Source organism: Podarcis liolepis (assembly GCF_965112155.1).
Source record: "Podarcis liolepis genome assembly, chromosome: 3".
Classification (NCBI taxonomy): Eukaryota; Metazoa; Chordata; class Lepidosauria; order Squamata; family Lacertidae; genus Podarcis; species Podarcis liolepis.
In genome coordinates, this window is record NC_139557.1 from 122,523,764 (window position 1) to 122,540,396 (window position 16,633).

Here is a 16,633-nt window from a genome sequence, read left to right on the forward strand (position 1 = left end):
ACGAAGAGAATCACAGAACGGATTCTTTTCGTCTTGCGAGGCACCACTGTATATGGCAACTCCCGAATCCATGGGGTGGGTGCAATTTCAGGTCCCCCCAGTGTAAGTCCATGCAAGGAGGTCTGCAATAGCTCCCCCGTCCCCCACCCCACAATTGGTTTGGGGGCTGTCAGGAGAACCCCAGGGAGAGGAGAGGGCAGATCATTCCATCAGGAGAACCGTCTGCTTAGTAATACGTTGAGCTCCTCTCCATGTGTCTGAAATCCGTTCTTCTTGGTACTAACTATAGAAGAACCATTAAATAATGCCAAAGGAGTTATTAAAGAAATAGAACAATTTGGGCAAGTAGCAGGTTTTAAATTAAACTAAAATATTAGTTAAAAATATGGAACAAGACTTGGTTGATACAGTGGTGCCCCGCAAGACGAATGCCTCGCAAGACGAAAAACTCGCTAGACGAAAGGGTTTTTCGGTTTTGCGTTGCTTCGCTAGACGAATTTCCCCGTGGGCTTGCTTCGCAAGACGAAAGCGTCTTGTGCTTTTTTCTTAAAGCCGCTTGAAGAGGCGCAGTTGCGACAGGCCGTGCTTCACAAGACGAAAAACATCGCAAGACGAAAGACTCACGGAACGAATTATTTTCATCTTGCGAGTCACCACTGTATGTTGCAGCAGGAAATTGGTATAGAAGTAGTTAAAAAAGTTAAGTATTTAGGAATCTGGTTAACCACAATGAATATAGATTTAATTCAAAATATCTATACACCGGTGTGGAATGGAATTAAGAGAGACATGGAAATATGGGGAAGAATGAAATTATCATTTTGGGGAAGGATTTAAACTATAAAAATGAATGTGCTACCAAAGATGTTTCAAAGATTTGTTTCAATCAATTCCTATAATCAAGGGGGCAGCAATTTTTAAAGAATGGCAAAAACAATTTCAAGATATGTCTGGAAGGGGAAGAAACCGAGAATACAATATAAATTGTTAACAGGTGTTAAAGAAAGAGGGGGCTTCGCCGGCTTTGGGCAGGCTAGAAGGAAACGGACCTCAGGTTTGCCAGTGGCCATCCCTGTGGCCGCCCGTATCGCCGCTTAGGTGGACTCACCAGGGCCTTCTCCTCCTGCCGCAACCACTGGTAGTCCTCCGCCATCTGCTTGTGCTGCTTGTCCAGGATCTGCCTCATCTTGGCCCGTTCCATCTCCCAGAGCTTCTGGGCTTCTTCCCGGCTGCTGGGCCGGAGGAAGTCCTCCTCCTTTGCAGGCAAAAGCATGGGAAGAAGAACAGTGAGCGGCCAGAAGCCTCGCTCCTCTTGTGCTAGCAACTCCCAGAAGCCTCACTTCTCTTGTGCTAACAACTCCCAGAAGCCTCGCTTCTCTTGTGCTAACAACTCCCAGAAGTCTAGCTTCTCTTGTGCCAGCAACTCCCAGAAGCCTCGCTTCTCTTGTGCCAGCAACTCCCAGAAGCCTCGCTTCTCTTGTGCTAGCAACTCCCAGAAGCCTCACTTCTCTTGTGCTAACAACTCCCAGAAGTCTAGCTTCTCTTGTGCCAGCAACTCCCAGAAGCCTCGCTTCTCTTGTGCCAGCAACTCCCAGAAGCCTCGCTTCTCTTGTGCTAACAGCTCCCAGAAGCCTCGCTTCTCTTGTGCCAGCAACTCCCAGAAGCCTCGCTTCTCTTGTGCTAGCATCTCCCAGAAGCCTCGTTTCTCTTGTGCTAGCATCTCCCAGAAGCCTCGCTTCTCTTGTGCTAGCGACTCCTAGAAGTCTCGCTTTTCTTGTGCCAGCAACTCCCAGAAGCCTCGCTTCTCTTGTGCTAGCAACTCCCAGAAGCCTCGCTTCTCTTGTGCCAGCAACTCCCAGAAGCCTCGCTTCTCTTGTGCTAGCTACTCCCAGAAGCCTCGCTTCTCTTGTTCTAGCAACTCCCAGGTTCACCCCCAATTTCTCGCGAGGCCCAGGGATTAATCATAGAATTGTGGAGCTGGAAGGTACCCAAAGGGCCATCTGGTTCAACCCCATTTGAATGGAGCTGAGGGAGTTGAACGGCTGTACAGGATGGCAGCAAACCTCCAATCCACAGATCCTGAGGACCAACAAAAGGTGACAGGTGCCTCGGCTGTGTTCTCATTGGCTTCCCAGGCACACCTGGCTGACCACTGCTGGAGACAGGTCTGGACTGGGTGGAGGAGAGCTAGGAGCAATGGGGTGAGTGGCAGTTGGGGGGCGATATTAGCAAATCAGGGGAAAGCATTTGCGTAAGCGGCGAAGACGGTAGGACAAACGACAAAGGCTATGCAACAAGGGTGTGCCCTTCCAACAGTTGCAGTGCTTCTATCACGCTGTACGCAGCAAGGAGTGCGGCTGCACCTGTTGAATGGCGGCCTGCTACACAGCTCTCATTGGGGACACAGGCCCAGTTTCCTGTGCGATCTATTTCAGCCCCGTTAAGGCTCAGTCCATCGTACTGCTAGAAGGGTGCCTCTGCCCGTGTGTTGCTTGTCACGAGACTGAGAGGGGGGCTCAGCCCCTCAGAGCTACCAAGGGGACGTGTGGGGCGAACACAACACAGACATGGTGAGGCCTGGTCCGACGACCCACTGGACTGCGCGTCGCCTGGGAAATCCAAAGCCTTTTCATGAATTGTGCAAAATCATTGTTCAGTGCGGTACGCATTCAACCACCCCCAAAATCAAAACACATTGTCCTGTCCCCCCCCCCCCATTTCTCTACTGTGAATTCAGAGATAGAAATGTGGAACAACTCATTTTGCAGGTTGGGGGTCAAATGGATTAGGGGGACGAGGGAATGCTCTCCTTCTGACTGAGGTATACGGCCTTGGCACAGTATACCTGAAGGAGCGTCTCCACCCCCATCGTTCTGCCCGGACACTGAGGTCGAGCTCTGAGGGCCTTCTGGCGGTTCCCTCGCTGCGAGAAGCAAAGCTACAGGGAACCAGGCAGAGGGCCTTCTCGGTGGTGGCGCCCGCCCTGTGGAACGCCCTCCCATCAGATGTCAAAGAGATAAACAACTACCTGACATTTAGAAGACATCTGAAGGCAGCCCTGATCAGGAAAGTTTTTAATGTGTGACATTTTAATGTATTTTTAATCTTGGTTGGAAGGCACCCAGAGTGGCTGGGGAAACCCAGCCAGATGGGTGGGGTACAAATAATAAATTATTATTATTATCCTTCATAGCCCCTCCAAGATTTGTCTTGGGGGCGGTACACAACATAGGAATCTGCCTTAAACCAAGTGAGAACCTGGGCCCATATAACTCAGCACGGTCCACACTGATTGGCAGCAGGAGTCTCATCCCAGCTCTGCTGGGAGCTATCACTGGGAAGTGAACCACTGGGATGTTCTACATGCAAAGAAGGTGTCCTGTGGCTGAGCTGCTTCCCTTTCCCTCTGAACACCAGCTGCTAGGAATCACAAACAGGGAGATGGCTGCTGCCTTTGCGTCCTGCTTATGGGCTTCCCAGATGCTGAGATTCGTAGAATCGTGGAGTTGAAAGGGGATCCCAGGGGTCATCTAGTCCAGCCCCCTGCAATGCGGGGAATCTTTGCTAAAGCATCCATGACAGCTGGTTGTGTGGATGGCCACGCTGGGAAAAGAGAGGGCTGGACCAGAGGGGTCTTGGGGTCTCTTCTCTCTCTCTCTCTCTCTCTCTCTCTCTCTCTCTCTCTCTCTCTCTTTCCTATCCCCAACCTCTGCTTATCTTTGAGGTTTCATTTTTGAATTTATTTTATAAAATTTATACACCGCTTGATAGCTCAAAGAAACCTCAAAGCAGAAAAGACAAAACAGCAAAATCTTCTCGATGCGAAAAATGATTCAGCAATCATTAGAAAAATTTCAAAAAGCTAAAATAACCAAAACCAGGGACTCAGCTACACAGCTGCAAATAAAATGTTTTAAACGAGTTGTAAAGTGCAATATGCAAATGCGGTGCTAGGTGGCGACAGTGAGCTATGCAAAATCCAATGTATTTTTCAAAACGTTTTAAAATAAAGCATTTTCACAGTGTGTTTTTTTTTAAAAGAAAATATGTCTGCAGATTCCACCCAGGTTAAATCTCGCACCAGGTTTCCAAGTGTCTGTAGAGGCTTGTCCGAACAAGAATGGTTCTAGCAGCCCCCGAAAAGAGGGCAGCTGAAGGCGCCTGCCCGAAATCAAATGGCAGGGAGTTCCACAGTGCTTCCACACGAAATGGCTGGGTTTTTACAAGTGCAGAACGGGCGCCAGGCTTCCCTCCAGCCCCGTCTTACCCTCATGCTGTGGCGCTTGAAGACGTTGTGCCTGTTGAGCGGCGGGGTGTGCAAGGAGTTGACGGGAGACGGGTACTCGATGGGGCTGGTGAGCGTTGGCGAGCTGGCACACAGACCCTCGGGCACCTGGGGAGGCGTAAGCAGAAGGCAGCGGGCACAAAACTCTAGACACAGCATAGGCGGCAGGCACACAAACAAGGCTCAAGAGACTTTGGCACGGAGAGAAAAACAGCAGGCAGAGGAAGGAGAAAGAGGCCGTCTGTTTGCGACGGGGGCAGCCGTGCCATCTTGTGGGAGTGGCGCTCCACATGCGCTGAGGCACACCTCACCCCCGGCATGCCACAGTGTGCCAAGGAGCCTTGCGCCCACACTCCATGAACTTGTGGCCTCTTGGCTAGCAAACAGGATTTACCCCCTGAACGTTTGTCCTCTCACAGATTTGGTTACTAGCTTGGCTGGAGCGTGACCGGGGACGCAGATGTAATCAAGTATTGGGGAAAACATTTTAGGGAAACACCTGCTGACACGTGTATTTGACAACGCTGGAAATGTGCTTAGATGGAGATGCGTCATGTTCGGAGTGGTTTCATGACTGTCTCCAATTGTTGACTTCTGTTAATAAAAGGAGCCTCTGCACAGCTAAGAGGGATGCGGGTGGCGCTGTGGGTTAAACCACAGAGCCTAGGGCTTGCCAATCAGAAGGTAGGTGGTTCGAATCCCCGCCACGGGTTGAGCTCCCATTGCTCGGTCCCTGCTCCTGCCAACCTAGCAGTTCGAAAACACATCAATGTGCAAGTAGATCAATAGGTACCACTCCGGCGGGAAGGTAAACGGCGTTTCCGTGCGCTGCTCTGGTTCGCCAGAAGCGGCTTAGTCATGCTGGCCACATGACCCGGACGCTGTACGCCGGCTCCCTCAGCCAGTAAAGCGAGATGAGCGCCACAACCCCAGAGTCGGCCACGACCTAATGGGTCCCTTTACCTTTACCTTACTGCACAGCTAGTTGGCTGCCTGCTTGGAGCATGCTTGCCAGCTTGCTCCTGCACAGCTCACCTGCATCCAAACTCCCGCCGTCCTCCATTATTCCTACACATCTTACATCCGGGTAAGGGGAAGTAGTGGGCATTCCCTTAAGATTTTCAGACCCGAAATTTGGGGAATCCCGTTCCACAAGGGGCACCAGAAACCAGCTTGATGGGAGCGGTGGCTGGCGACGCAAATGGTTGCTATTTCACTCCAAAAACGAGCAGCCACTTCAGTTTGCCAATCTGCCCACTGGGCGTCCGAGGTTAGATGTGCCCCACGGACTTAGAGCAGAGGTTCCCAAAGCAGGTGGGGTTGCTCCCTGTGGGGCAGTGGGATTCCCTAGGGGGCTGTGAAGAGGCAAGGGGGAGGCAGGGGGTGTATATGGGTATTTGGTGTTGAAAAGTCCATGTGTTGGGGAGAGGAATTGAACAGAGTCTCTAGGATAGGCATAGGCAAACTTGGCCATCTAGATGTTTTTGAGACTACAATTTCCATCATCCCTGACCACTGGTCCTGTTAGCTAGGGATGATGGGAGTTGTAGTCCCAAAAATGGGTGCCATCAATTTGATTTGAACTGATTTTAGAATGAATTGATTTTAGAACGCTGTATTATTTTACTGTTGTTAGCTGCTCTGAACCCAGCTTCGGCTGGGGAGGGAGGGATATAAATAAAATGTTATTATTTTATTATTATAAAACATCTGGAGGGCCGAGTTTGCCTATGCCTGCTCTAGGAGATGGGCATGGCTAGCAGGCTGGCTGGCAGGCTGGCACCAGCAACATTTTGTTGGGCTGCAAACCAGATTCTGGGAAGGAATTCGAAGCGATAAACAGAAAGGTCAGAAGTCTTGTTCCGGCAGCTGCAGGAATTCCTGACAAGCATCAAGCAGCTGCTACAAATTCAGCAGGAAAAGCACTCATTTTTGGCTCGGCAGGAACAAAAATGCAACAGTCAACACGAGACAAACTGGAAGTCCCTAGTCTTACCTGGAATTGCAGTTTGGGGGCCAGCAGGTTGGTCTGGGGGGGCGGCTTGTACTTTGGTCTGCTTGGCTGGGGAGAAGAAGAGAGGCTTGGTGAGCGTCAAAGGAATATTGGGAAACAAAGCATGGACTTGGCTCTTTCACCCATTTATAAAAAACAAGCACCCAATATATCAATATATATATATATCAATATAAACATTTATAAATATGCACAAGCATGCATTACTTTCATGTCGCAAAAACACACTGAACACCTATATTTGCAGCACACCAAAAAGTCATAGAATCTGTGCATCAAAGTGGAGTGCTCTGAATATTCTTATTTTCGGCCTTGCATGGTTAGTCCTGTTGGCCACATGACCCGGAAGCTGTACGCCGGTTCCCTTGGCCAATAAAGCGTGATGAGCGCTGCAACCCCAGAGTCGGCCACAATTGGACCGAATGGTCAGGGGTCCCTTTACCTTTTTAATCCCCATGTTACCCCCCCCCCCCAATCTACATCACTCATACATCATGGTTACATTGTGAAAGGGGAGGTCTGGCGGCAGGAATCTGAGCATCCTGGACCCTGCCCCATGGTTCCCCTTGCCCTCCGCCAAACACCTCTCAAGTGTAACAAATGAGATATTTACATTTCCCTGTTTCCCAGCCAACTTAATCACACCCTTTTGTCTTCATCTGGGTTTGTTATTTCTGGAATGGCTACCTGTCTGGCACTCAGGTATCAGGAGGCCAGGAATTATCCCTCAGGCAGAGGGGCTGCTGAGTAGCTGAGCTCACAAGTCTATAGGAATTTCTGAAGTTTCCCCAGTGAGCCAGTACATAGATACATTGATCAGTGAATTCTTACATTTGGTATCGTGCAGCAAAGGCCCTTTGAATAGACAGGAAGAAACTGTGATGAAGTGTTTTGTGGGGATAAGTCACAAAAGTGATTGTGGTGATTTTGGTAGTGGGCTGCATGTGCATGATATCTGCTGGTGGGGCAACCCCCCCCAACCTATACATAAATTCCTGCAACACTCTTCCACTTGGAAGAACTGTTGCCATGGGAGAATCTGACTGAACGCAATGGCAAGAGAGTGGCCTGTGCTTGGAGCCTGTCTCTGTGCATATGAACTTTTCTCACCTTTGGAGGGGGCTCCTGCGAAGAGGGGGGCTCCATAATTTTGGGGGGCCGGTGGCGGTTGTTCCTCTCTTGCTCCCGTGCAATCTCTTTCTCCATCTGGTAAACGTCACTGCAATCAAAAGAGGGAAGAGAGCCATTCAGCTGGGCAGAACTGCCTGTGGGGGTTTCATTCATTTCGTTTAATGGGAATGGGGGAGGAATTGGGTTTCGTTTGCCTTTTACTCTTAACTTGCACTTCTCAAATCAACATGTGAACCTGTAGCAGGAACCCCTCACCCCAATCATTCAGTTTGTACAAACTTCACACACTCACACTCACACACTACATATGCCACACTTCTGTTATAAATTCATAGAAAAATCAACCATACATCGGATTTGCACTGTTCCATTTTTATTTTACTCCATATGACAAGGAATATCAAAGGGGGGTGGCTTGGTTCTGGTCAGCCATAATCCCTTCACCATCCCAGCACATCCACAGGAGCCCTGCCCAGTTGCTATGTCAACCCTGATGGTCCTAGACAGAAGACCATCAAGATCACAAAGAACTTGCATATGCGAGTGGATTCAGCATGGACTGAAACAAAGGACAATGATCAGATCTTCCCTCTGGGGGCAGGAAACTCCAAACTCCCCTTTGTCTCCTGGAAGTGACTCATGGGGAGGGGGAAAGGAGGAACCAGCCAGGTGACAGGACACTCAGGTTACCACCACAACTCCTCCCTCAACCCCTCCTTTCTGAAATGTATGCATGATGTTTCTGGGGGTGGGCTTGACCTAGAGGATGGGAATTTCAAAAGTTTTTATAAGGTCTTGCACACCATCTTTCTGGGTCTTTCCTCTCTCCTGCAAGTGAGGGGAACACCCTGTTGCAACAGTTCAATAAAGGCCAAGCCTACAGGCTGCTGTTTTGCTCCAAGTTATCCTGGTTGGTGTCTTTGTTTTTGTCCAAGGGAGCCCTCGGATTTTTCCGGTAACAAACCGAAACACTGCCATCATTTGAAATTTGCCCTTATCCAATCCGGTAAGGCAGTTCTCTAAGCAAACAATGGATGGTATTCAATTCATGTAGACTCAGAGTAGGCCCACTGAAATGAATGGACATAACCTAGTCATGTTCATTAATTACAGTGTGTCTTAAGCTTAGTTTACTCCAGTGTTTAGAAAACGAATTATGCTATGGGAAACCACGTGCATTGTGGAATGGAGTCTGCGGAACCAAGGGAATTCTGCAACTTTGCTTATGTGATTTATTCAGCTTGCAGAATGTTGCTTTCCCTAGTGCAGATTTCAGATTTGTAATGGCTAACCTAGGGTTGGACGCGGGTGGTGCAGTGGGTTAAACCACAGAGCCTAGGACTTGCCGATCAGAAGGTTGGCAGTTTGAACCCCCACGATGGGGTGAGCTCCCGTTGCTCGGTCCCTGCTCCTGCCAACCTAGCAGTTCGAAAGCACGTCAAGTGCAAGTAGATAAATAGGTACCGCTCCGGCGGGAAGGTAAATGGCATTTCCGTGTGCTGCTCTGGTTCTCCAGAAGCGGCTTAGTCCTGCTGGCCACATGACCCGGAAGCTGTACGCCGGCTCCCTCGGCCAATAAAGCGAGATGAGTGCTGCAACCCCAGAGTCGGTCACGACTGGACCTAATGGTCAGGGGTCCCTTTACCTTTTTTCACCTAGGGTTACCAGACGTCTCTGGTTCCTGGGGACAGTCCCTGGATTTGCAAATCTGTCCCTGGACAAATTCCGCCCCCGGAATGTCCCCAGATTTGCAAATCTGTCCCCGGGAAACGTGGCAGCGACAGCCTCAGCAGCCCCGAGCCAGCCTGGTAGCGCAGTTGGCTCTGGCTGGCTTCAGGAGCTGCTTGCTGCTACCGCCACTGCTGAAGGGGAACTGGGGACGTCCAGTGGTACAGATCTCTTGCCCCCTTCACCCTTTGTTTTGACAGATCGGAGGAGGCTCAGGAGTTGCGGGTGGGCGGCCGTTTCCCAGGAGGGGCGCAATGCGAGCGGTTTCTCTGTCAGGCAAGGTGCAAAGCCCTTCAGTCAAAACAAAGGGGGAAGCGGGCAGGAGATTCGGGAAGGTTCAGGAGTTGCGGGCACGTGGCACGCCGTTGCCCAGTTTTTCAAAAACTCTGCGCATTTATGTTCCACAGGGTGCGAAAGAAGGGCTTTGCACCTTATATACAATATGCATGTGTGCTTGGGCCCAGGGTATTTTTGCCTCACCATCCCCACTACTGACTCCCTGTGGCTACTCAACTTAAAAATAAAATAATAATAATAATAATAATAATAATAATAATAATAATAATAATAATAATAATTTTTATTTATACCCCGCCCAACTGGCTTAGTTTCCCCAGCCACTCTGGGCGGCTCCCAATCAAGTGTTAAAAACAGTACAGCATTAAATATTAAAAACTTCCCTAAACAGGGCTGCCGTCTTTTAAAGAGAAGATAGCTGCTTATTTCCTTCACATCTGAAGGGAGGGCGTTCCACAGGGTGGGCACCACTACCAAGAAGGCCCTCTGCCTGGTTCCCTGTAATCTCACTTCTCGCAATCAGGGAACCACCAGAAGGCCCTTGGCGCTGGATCTGTGTCCGGGCTGAACTATGGGGGTGGAGACGCTCCTTCAGGTATACGGGACCGAGGCCATTTCGGGCTTTAAAGGTCAGCACCAACACTTTGAATTGTGCTCGGAAACGTACTGGGAGCCAATGCAGATCTCTCAGGACCGGTGTTATGTGGTCCCGGTGGCCACTCCCAGTCACCAGTCTAGCTGCCGCATTCTGGATTAATTGCATTTTCCAGGTCACCTTCAAAGGTAGCCCCACATAGAGCACATTGCAGTAGTCCAAGTGGGAGATAACTAGAGCATGCACCACTCTGGTGAGACAGTCTGCGGGCAGGTAGGGTCTCATCCTGCGTACCAGGTGGAGCTGGTAGACAGCCGCCCTGGACACAGAATTGACCTGCGCCTCCATGGACAGCTGTGAGTCCAAAATAACTCCCTGGCTGCGCACCTGGTCCTTCAGGGGCACAGTTACCCCATTCAGGACCAGGGAGTCCTCCACACCCGCCTGTCCTCCAAAAACAGTACTTCTGTCTTGTCAGGATTCAACCTCAATCCATTAGCCACCATCCATCCTCCAACCGCCTCTAGACACTCACACAGGACCTTCACCGCCTTCACTGGTTCTGATTTGAAAGAGAGGTAGAGCTGGGTATCATCCGCATACTGATGAACACCCAGCCCAAACCCCCTGATGATCTCTCCCAGCGGCTTCATATAAATGTTAAAAAGCATGGGGGAGAGGACGGAACCCTGAGGCACCCCACAAGTGAGAGCCCAGGGGTCTGAACACTCAACCCCCACCACCACTTTCTGGACACGGCCCAGGAGGAAGGAGCGAAACCACCGTATAACAGTGCCCCCAGCTCCCAGCCCCTCTAGACGGTCCAGAAGGATGTTATGGTCGATGGTGTCAAAGGCTGCTGAGAGATCCAGCAGAACTAGGAAACAGCTCTCACCTGTCCCCCGATTCATTGAAAAAAATCTGGTAACCACGGGCTACCCTCCTACTTACCTCAAGCTGCAGACCAGCTCTTTGAACTTGGGCCTGTCGCTGGGGTCATAATCCCAGCAGCGGGTCATCAGCGCGTAGAGGATGGGGGGGCAGGCGTCGGGCTTGGGCAGGCGGTCGCCCTTTTCAAGCACCGCGATCACGTCCTTGTTCTCCAGCCAGAAGAAGGGCTGCTTCCCATAGCTGAGGATTTCCCACATGCAGACGGCTGAGGTGGCGAATCAGGAAGAGAAAAGAGCGTGGGAGAGAGATGCAGGGATTGGCGGGAGACACGAGACTGCCCAAGCAAGAAACCAAGCTGATTTACCTATTTAAATCTCTGCACCTGGGGGGCGGAGGGGGCTGAACACTTAATTACCGTATTTTTCGCTCTATAAGATGCACCGGACCACAAGGCACACCTAGTTTTTGGAGGAGGAAAACAAGAAAAAAAATATTCTGAATCTCAGAAGCCAGAACAGCAAGAGGGATCGCTGCGCAGTGAAAGCAGCAATCCCTCTTGCTGTTCTGGCTTCTGGGATAGCTGCGCAGCCTGCATTCGCTCCATAAGACGCACACACATTTCCCCTTACTTTTTAGGAGGGGAAAAGTGAGTCTTATAGAGCAAAAAATACGGTAGATTTCAGTTGTTTTATTTAAGTTTTCCTACTGATTTACCTATTTAAATTTCTGCATCGGGGAGGGGGTTGAATACTTAATTAGATTTCAATTGTTTTATTTACGTTTTCTGACAAGATGGCTACTCTTTGTATTCTCTTTGCTAGATTTTGGATAAATTTCCTGAAAATTGATGAGATTCATTGCACCTGTGGGTTGCCTTTATAATGCCACTAGGATTTTGCCAACAGCATCAGCTTGCTGCACTTTTAAGTGATGGCTGATCCATGGCCATTTGATGTGCCTTTGGGGGACAATTTATTTGGTATGTATTTGTTATTGGTTGTTTATTTCCAGGCCTGTCATTTCTGTGTTGCAACCCAGGAGATTTTCTTTGGAGGAATTGGGGGAGGGCAGTTAATCAAGTTATGGGGGCGGTGGGGTGCGCTTGGTTCATGGAAGCGCAGAAGCACCTCCGCTGCAGTGGGAATGAGGGCTAACCTAAATGTGAAGAGATTTACAAAAAAAAGAAAGAAAAAGAGTTTGAAGAGATACTGGTGGGAGAATCTGCATACTCAGACTGTATTAGGAATGTGTCAGGAATATTTGCGTTTGTTTTTTCTTGCTGTATGTGCTGTTTTGTATCCCCCCCCCTCTTTTTTCTTTTTGACCGTTTGTATGTTTTTTGTTTATTTACTTTTTATGTTTTTGTTTTAAAAAGAACTCAATAAAAAGATTTACCGTATTTTTCACCCTATAGGACGCACTTTTTCCCCTCCAAAAATGAAGGGGAAATGTGTGTGCGTCCTATGGAGCGAATGCAGGCTTTCGCTGAAGCCTGGAGAGCGAGAGGGGTCGGTGCCCACCGACCCCTCTCGCTCTCCAGGCTTCAGGAAGCTCTGCGCAACCCTCGGGAGACCGGCTCCGAGGGTTGCGCAGAGCTGCCTGCAGTCCCGGGATCAGCGCACTTCTCCCCATCACCAGCCCCACAAGCTCAGGGGACAGCGGGGAGGCAGAGCGTGCCTTCCCACTGTTCCCCGACCTGGTTCTTCCAGCCCCGCACCTGGGGGGGGGGGAAATAATTTTTTTTCTTTATTTCCCCCCCAAAAAACTAGGTGCGTCCTATGGGCCGGAGCGTCCTATGGGGCGCAAAATATGGTAATAATAATAATAGAAAGGAATATTTCTGCAAAACGTGGCCTTGAGCTACCCTAATAAGATAGGAGGTGCCCTGTTTCTTCCACGGGATCGGGCATCCAGCTCCGATAATGGAGACGTGCTTGTCCTCTGAGAATGTGACATAATTTCTACGCACGTGTAAAGCTAAATTGGAGAAATGCCTCTGTATATGCCTGTGTAATATATAGTCCTGTGGATGCCACTTCTGGGGGGTTTTTTGGACAATAATTTTCATCAGTTTTCAATTACAATAATCCATTGGTAGCCTCACACTCTAACAATGCCAAATTATAATACAATTGCTAATTCCAATCATTCAAATGTCAAACTATATCATTTAGGTGGTCTCCCACATGCTAGAATTGATGGTTTGATTATTTACTTGGTTTCTGCGTCCCGAAATCTCATTCGTCTGAATTACATTCCGTTCAAAATAACAACTGCAATATGAACAACGTCTATTCGTCTTGACACAGCAAATGATTTATAAACCCATAGGTGAAGCATTCAAACTATATCCTTATTCCTCCTGCGTGTGACACATGTGGGTCATAGCTGTCAACTTTTCCCTTTTCTAGCAAGGAATCCTATTTGGAATAAGGGAATTTCCCTTTAAAAAAGGGGAAGTTTGACAGCTATGATGTGGGTGCCACTTTTTGTGGGCTTCCCAACAGCCACTGCGGTTCTAAAGCTGTCTCAAACATCACAATGATGTGCAGAATTATTATGATTTATTTATTGACGGAATCCACCACATCATCCACTTGCAAGCGTAACGCACAGCAGGTTCATCCACCTTGGCTATCTTTGAAACAAGGACAGCCAATGGGATGGCCTCTAGGAGCTTTTGACTAGAGCTTTCACCAGCCTCACATGGCATGGCCAATGAGCAGGGAGGAGGGGAGTCATGGCCCCCCCCATCTGGAGGGCGCCATATCGGCAACCCCTGCCTTAAAACACCCCTTGCAATTCCTAAGTGTGTTGCACGTGGTTCCCTCTGTTTCCAGCCTCTGCTGGAGGCGGAGCACGCAGGCACGGATCCTGCTGCTGCCGCCCCCAAGCATTAAATAAGTTGGAGTTCTTGTTATTAAATATATAAATACACCAAGAAAAAAGCACACCAAGAACTCAGGCCAATGTAAGTTTCAATAGTGGGAGTGGTCCCTAATCGCAAATCAATAGTCAATTGTAACAAAAACTAATCCATTCAAAAGGATGTATTCTGACATACAAACTCAAACTCATGAGTAGAGATAAGTTCATGTTAGTCCATAGATTTGACGTGAAGATCTTAATTTCAATCACTGAGCAGAAGTCAGAAGTCAATTATGGATCAGAAACCAGGACTGTTTCGATGTATTCACCTTCATCAGCTGGAAGTATCAAACATTACATGAAAATACATTCAAATTCTAAATTATCATAAATTATAAAACAGTATTATACAACATTTGGTTTCTTACCTAATTTTTAAGGGGTCGTGTAAGTTTGAAGAACTCGTATAAATATATCCTGTTATTTTCTACGTTTCTCTCTAACTATGGACTAACATGAACTTATCTCTACTCACAATCTCTAATACTGTGACAAATTATTGTGTTACACATACCCTTATGAGTTTGAGTTTGTAATCTCTTTTTGAGTTTGTAATCCTTGTCAGAATATGTACTTTTGAATGGATTAGTTTTTGTTACTATTGACTATTGATTTGCGAGTAGGGACCACTCCCACTATTGGAACTTATATTGGCCAGAGTTCTTGTCGTCTCCCAGCAGACACTCACCGAACATCCAAACGTCGCTGGCAGAGGTGAATCGGCGGAAGTTGATGGACTCTGGGGCCATCCACTTGATGGGCAGGCGAGTCACCGAGGCTGGGTTGAGAAAGGCGAGGGGGGGAGCGGTGAAAGATCAGAGCCAGTTATTCCCAAAGCACAGGCAAGCCAGCAAGGTTACAACTGAGCGGAGGATTCTGCATTCGCTATATTTTTGATTGCTGCATTTTCAATCTTTTAAAAACACATTTTTATTGTTTGACACAACATTCCATCTCCATGTGGCCCTCAAATATAGGAGCAGCTCTAAAGCGTATCAGGCAGGGAACCTTCCGCAGTCCTATCTGGAGATGTCAGGAACTGGACCTCAGACGTTTTGCATGCCCTCCCCAAATCAAATGGCTTTGCAGTACGGAAGTCCTCCAGCCTGCTGTCATTCTGGATTCTAAAGGTCTCGCTTCAGGCCAAGCGTATGAATAAAGATAAAGGTAAAGGGACCCCTGACCGTTAGGTCCAGTCGCAGACGACTCTGGGGTTGCGGCGCTCATCTTGCTTTATTGGCCGAGGGAGCCGGCGTACAGCTTCCGGGTCATGTGGCCAACAGGACTAAGCCGCTTCTGGCGAACCAAAGCAGCGCACGGAAATGCCGTTTACCTTCCCGCCGGAGCGGTACCTGTTTATCTACATGCACTTTGACGTGTTTTCGAACTGCTAGGTGGGCAGGAGCAGGGACCGAGCAACAGGAGCTCACCCCGTCGTGGGGATTTCAACTGCTGACCTTCTGATCAGCAAGCCCTAGGCTCTGTGATTTAACCACAGCGCCATCCGCGTCCTCAAATACCCACCACCGAATACCCGTGTATATGAGCAATGGTTGTTTGGGGTCCCTTTCTCTTCTTGGGACTTCCCACCCATTTAACTAGAGATGCTGAAGACTGGTCCCCAAACCTTCACATGGGAAGCAAGCGCTTTGCCAAATAAACAAACTGCATCCCACATTTTTGAACCTGGGTGCAGGCCACAGCTGAGCTGCCCTGCAGCGTTGACATGCCCAGAGGAGCTGGCCTCATGATGAACTGCCTCTTCCAGCTGGCAGGGACATCCCAAGGCCTTGGGTGGAGGCCTTTTCCAGTCTGGTTACCCAATATTTTTGGTGGAAAGGCCAGTAGCTCAGCCGCAGAACATCAGCTTTGCCTTCAGATGGTCTCAGCGTCAATCCCAATGACATCTTCCAGTAGGGCTGTGATTGTCACCTGCCTGAATCCCCGGAGAGTCACTGCCAGGGAGTGCAGAAAATACTGCGCTAAGATGTACATACCCAATTATGTGGCGGCTTCCTGTGTTACTGCACCAATCCTTTGCACTCGAGGTGTTGGGCACGTGAATTGGGCATCTTTTCGATGCACCAGTGAGGGTCAAATTCAGCTTGTGCAACAAACACAAGCAGTGGCCAGGCGGACTTTAATTACATGTATGCAACATACGATATGAAACGATAATCTTTATCGTGATTTTCCCATACAGAACAACGAAAGCTACATCAGACATTCAAAAACCAACAAGCCTGCTATCCCAGCCTGGTTAACACCCTAAAAACTCTGACCCCCCCCCATAATTAAATACAAGAAACTACCTTACACTACGTTCTGGGGAATATTGCGTACAGTCGCACCTTGGTTCCCGAACAGCTTAGTTGTCGAGCAAATCGGCTCCCAAACGTTGCAAAGCCGGAAGTAACGTGTTCCAGTTTGCAAACATTTTTTGGAAGCCAAGTGTTGGATTAAATTCAAAAACCAAGGTGTGGCTGTACTGTTTTAGTCATATTCAGCGGCATTGTATATATACTGCAAATTGCTTTGAGACTTTTTGGGGGTAATACAATACACTCACATTTGACTTGCGCTGATCCATTCATATGATACGATACGATATCTTTATCGTCATTGTACCATACAGGACAACAAAATTGAAAAATCTACATAAGACATTCAGAAACCAACAAGCCTGCTATCCCAGCTATCCCTACCTGGTTAGCCCCCTAAAAACTCTGGTACCCCATTTAAAAATACAATATACTCCCATAGA

The 16,633-nt window shown here is 48.7% G+C and overlaps 2 protein-coding genes across 8 annotated transcripts in view; one reads left to right on the forward strand and one right to left on the reverse strand.

Annotated features, from left to right (window-relative positions):
• Window positions 1–16,633, forward strand: part of FBXO16 (F-box protein 16) — an 810,609-nt gene that overhangs the window by 278,557 nt on the left and 515,419 nt on the right. The gene's annotated exons all lie outside the window — the stretch shown is intronic.
• Window positions 1–16,633, reverse strand: part of PTK2B (protein tyrosine kinase 2 beta) — a 115,154-nt gene that overhangs the window by 8,711 nt on the left and 89,810 nt on the right. For all 6 annotated transcript variants that reach the window (XM_083494194.1, XM_083494198.1, XM_083494197.1 and 3 more), the window contains 6 exons: window positions 14,558–14,647; window positions 11,002–11,206; window positions 7,410–7,518; window positions 6,282–6,347; window positions 4,268–4,393; window positions 1,109–1,255 (listed from right to left, as the gene is read on the reverse strand). In XM_083494194.1, coding sequence (XP_083350320.1) covers window positions 1,109–1,255; window positions 4,268–4,393; window positions 6,282–6,347; window positions 7,410–7,518; window positions 11,002–11,206; window positions 14,558–14,647 — 743 coding nt within the window. The remainder of the gene's footprint in view (window positions 1–1,108; window positions 1,256–4,267; window positions 4,394–6,281; window positions 6,348–7,409; window positions 7,519–11,001; window positions 11,207–14,557; window positions 14,648–16,633) is intronic.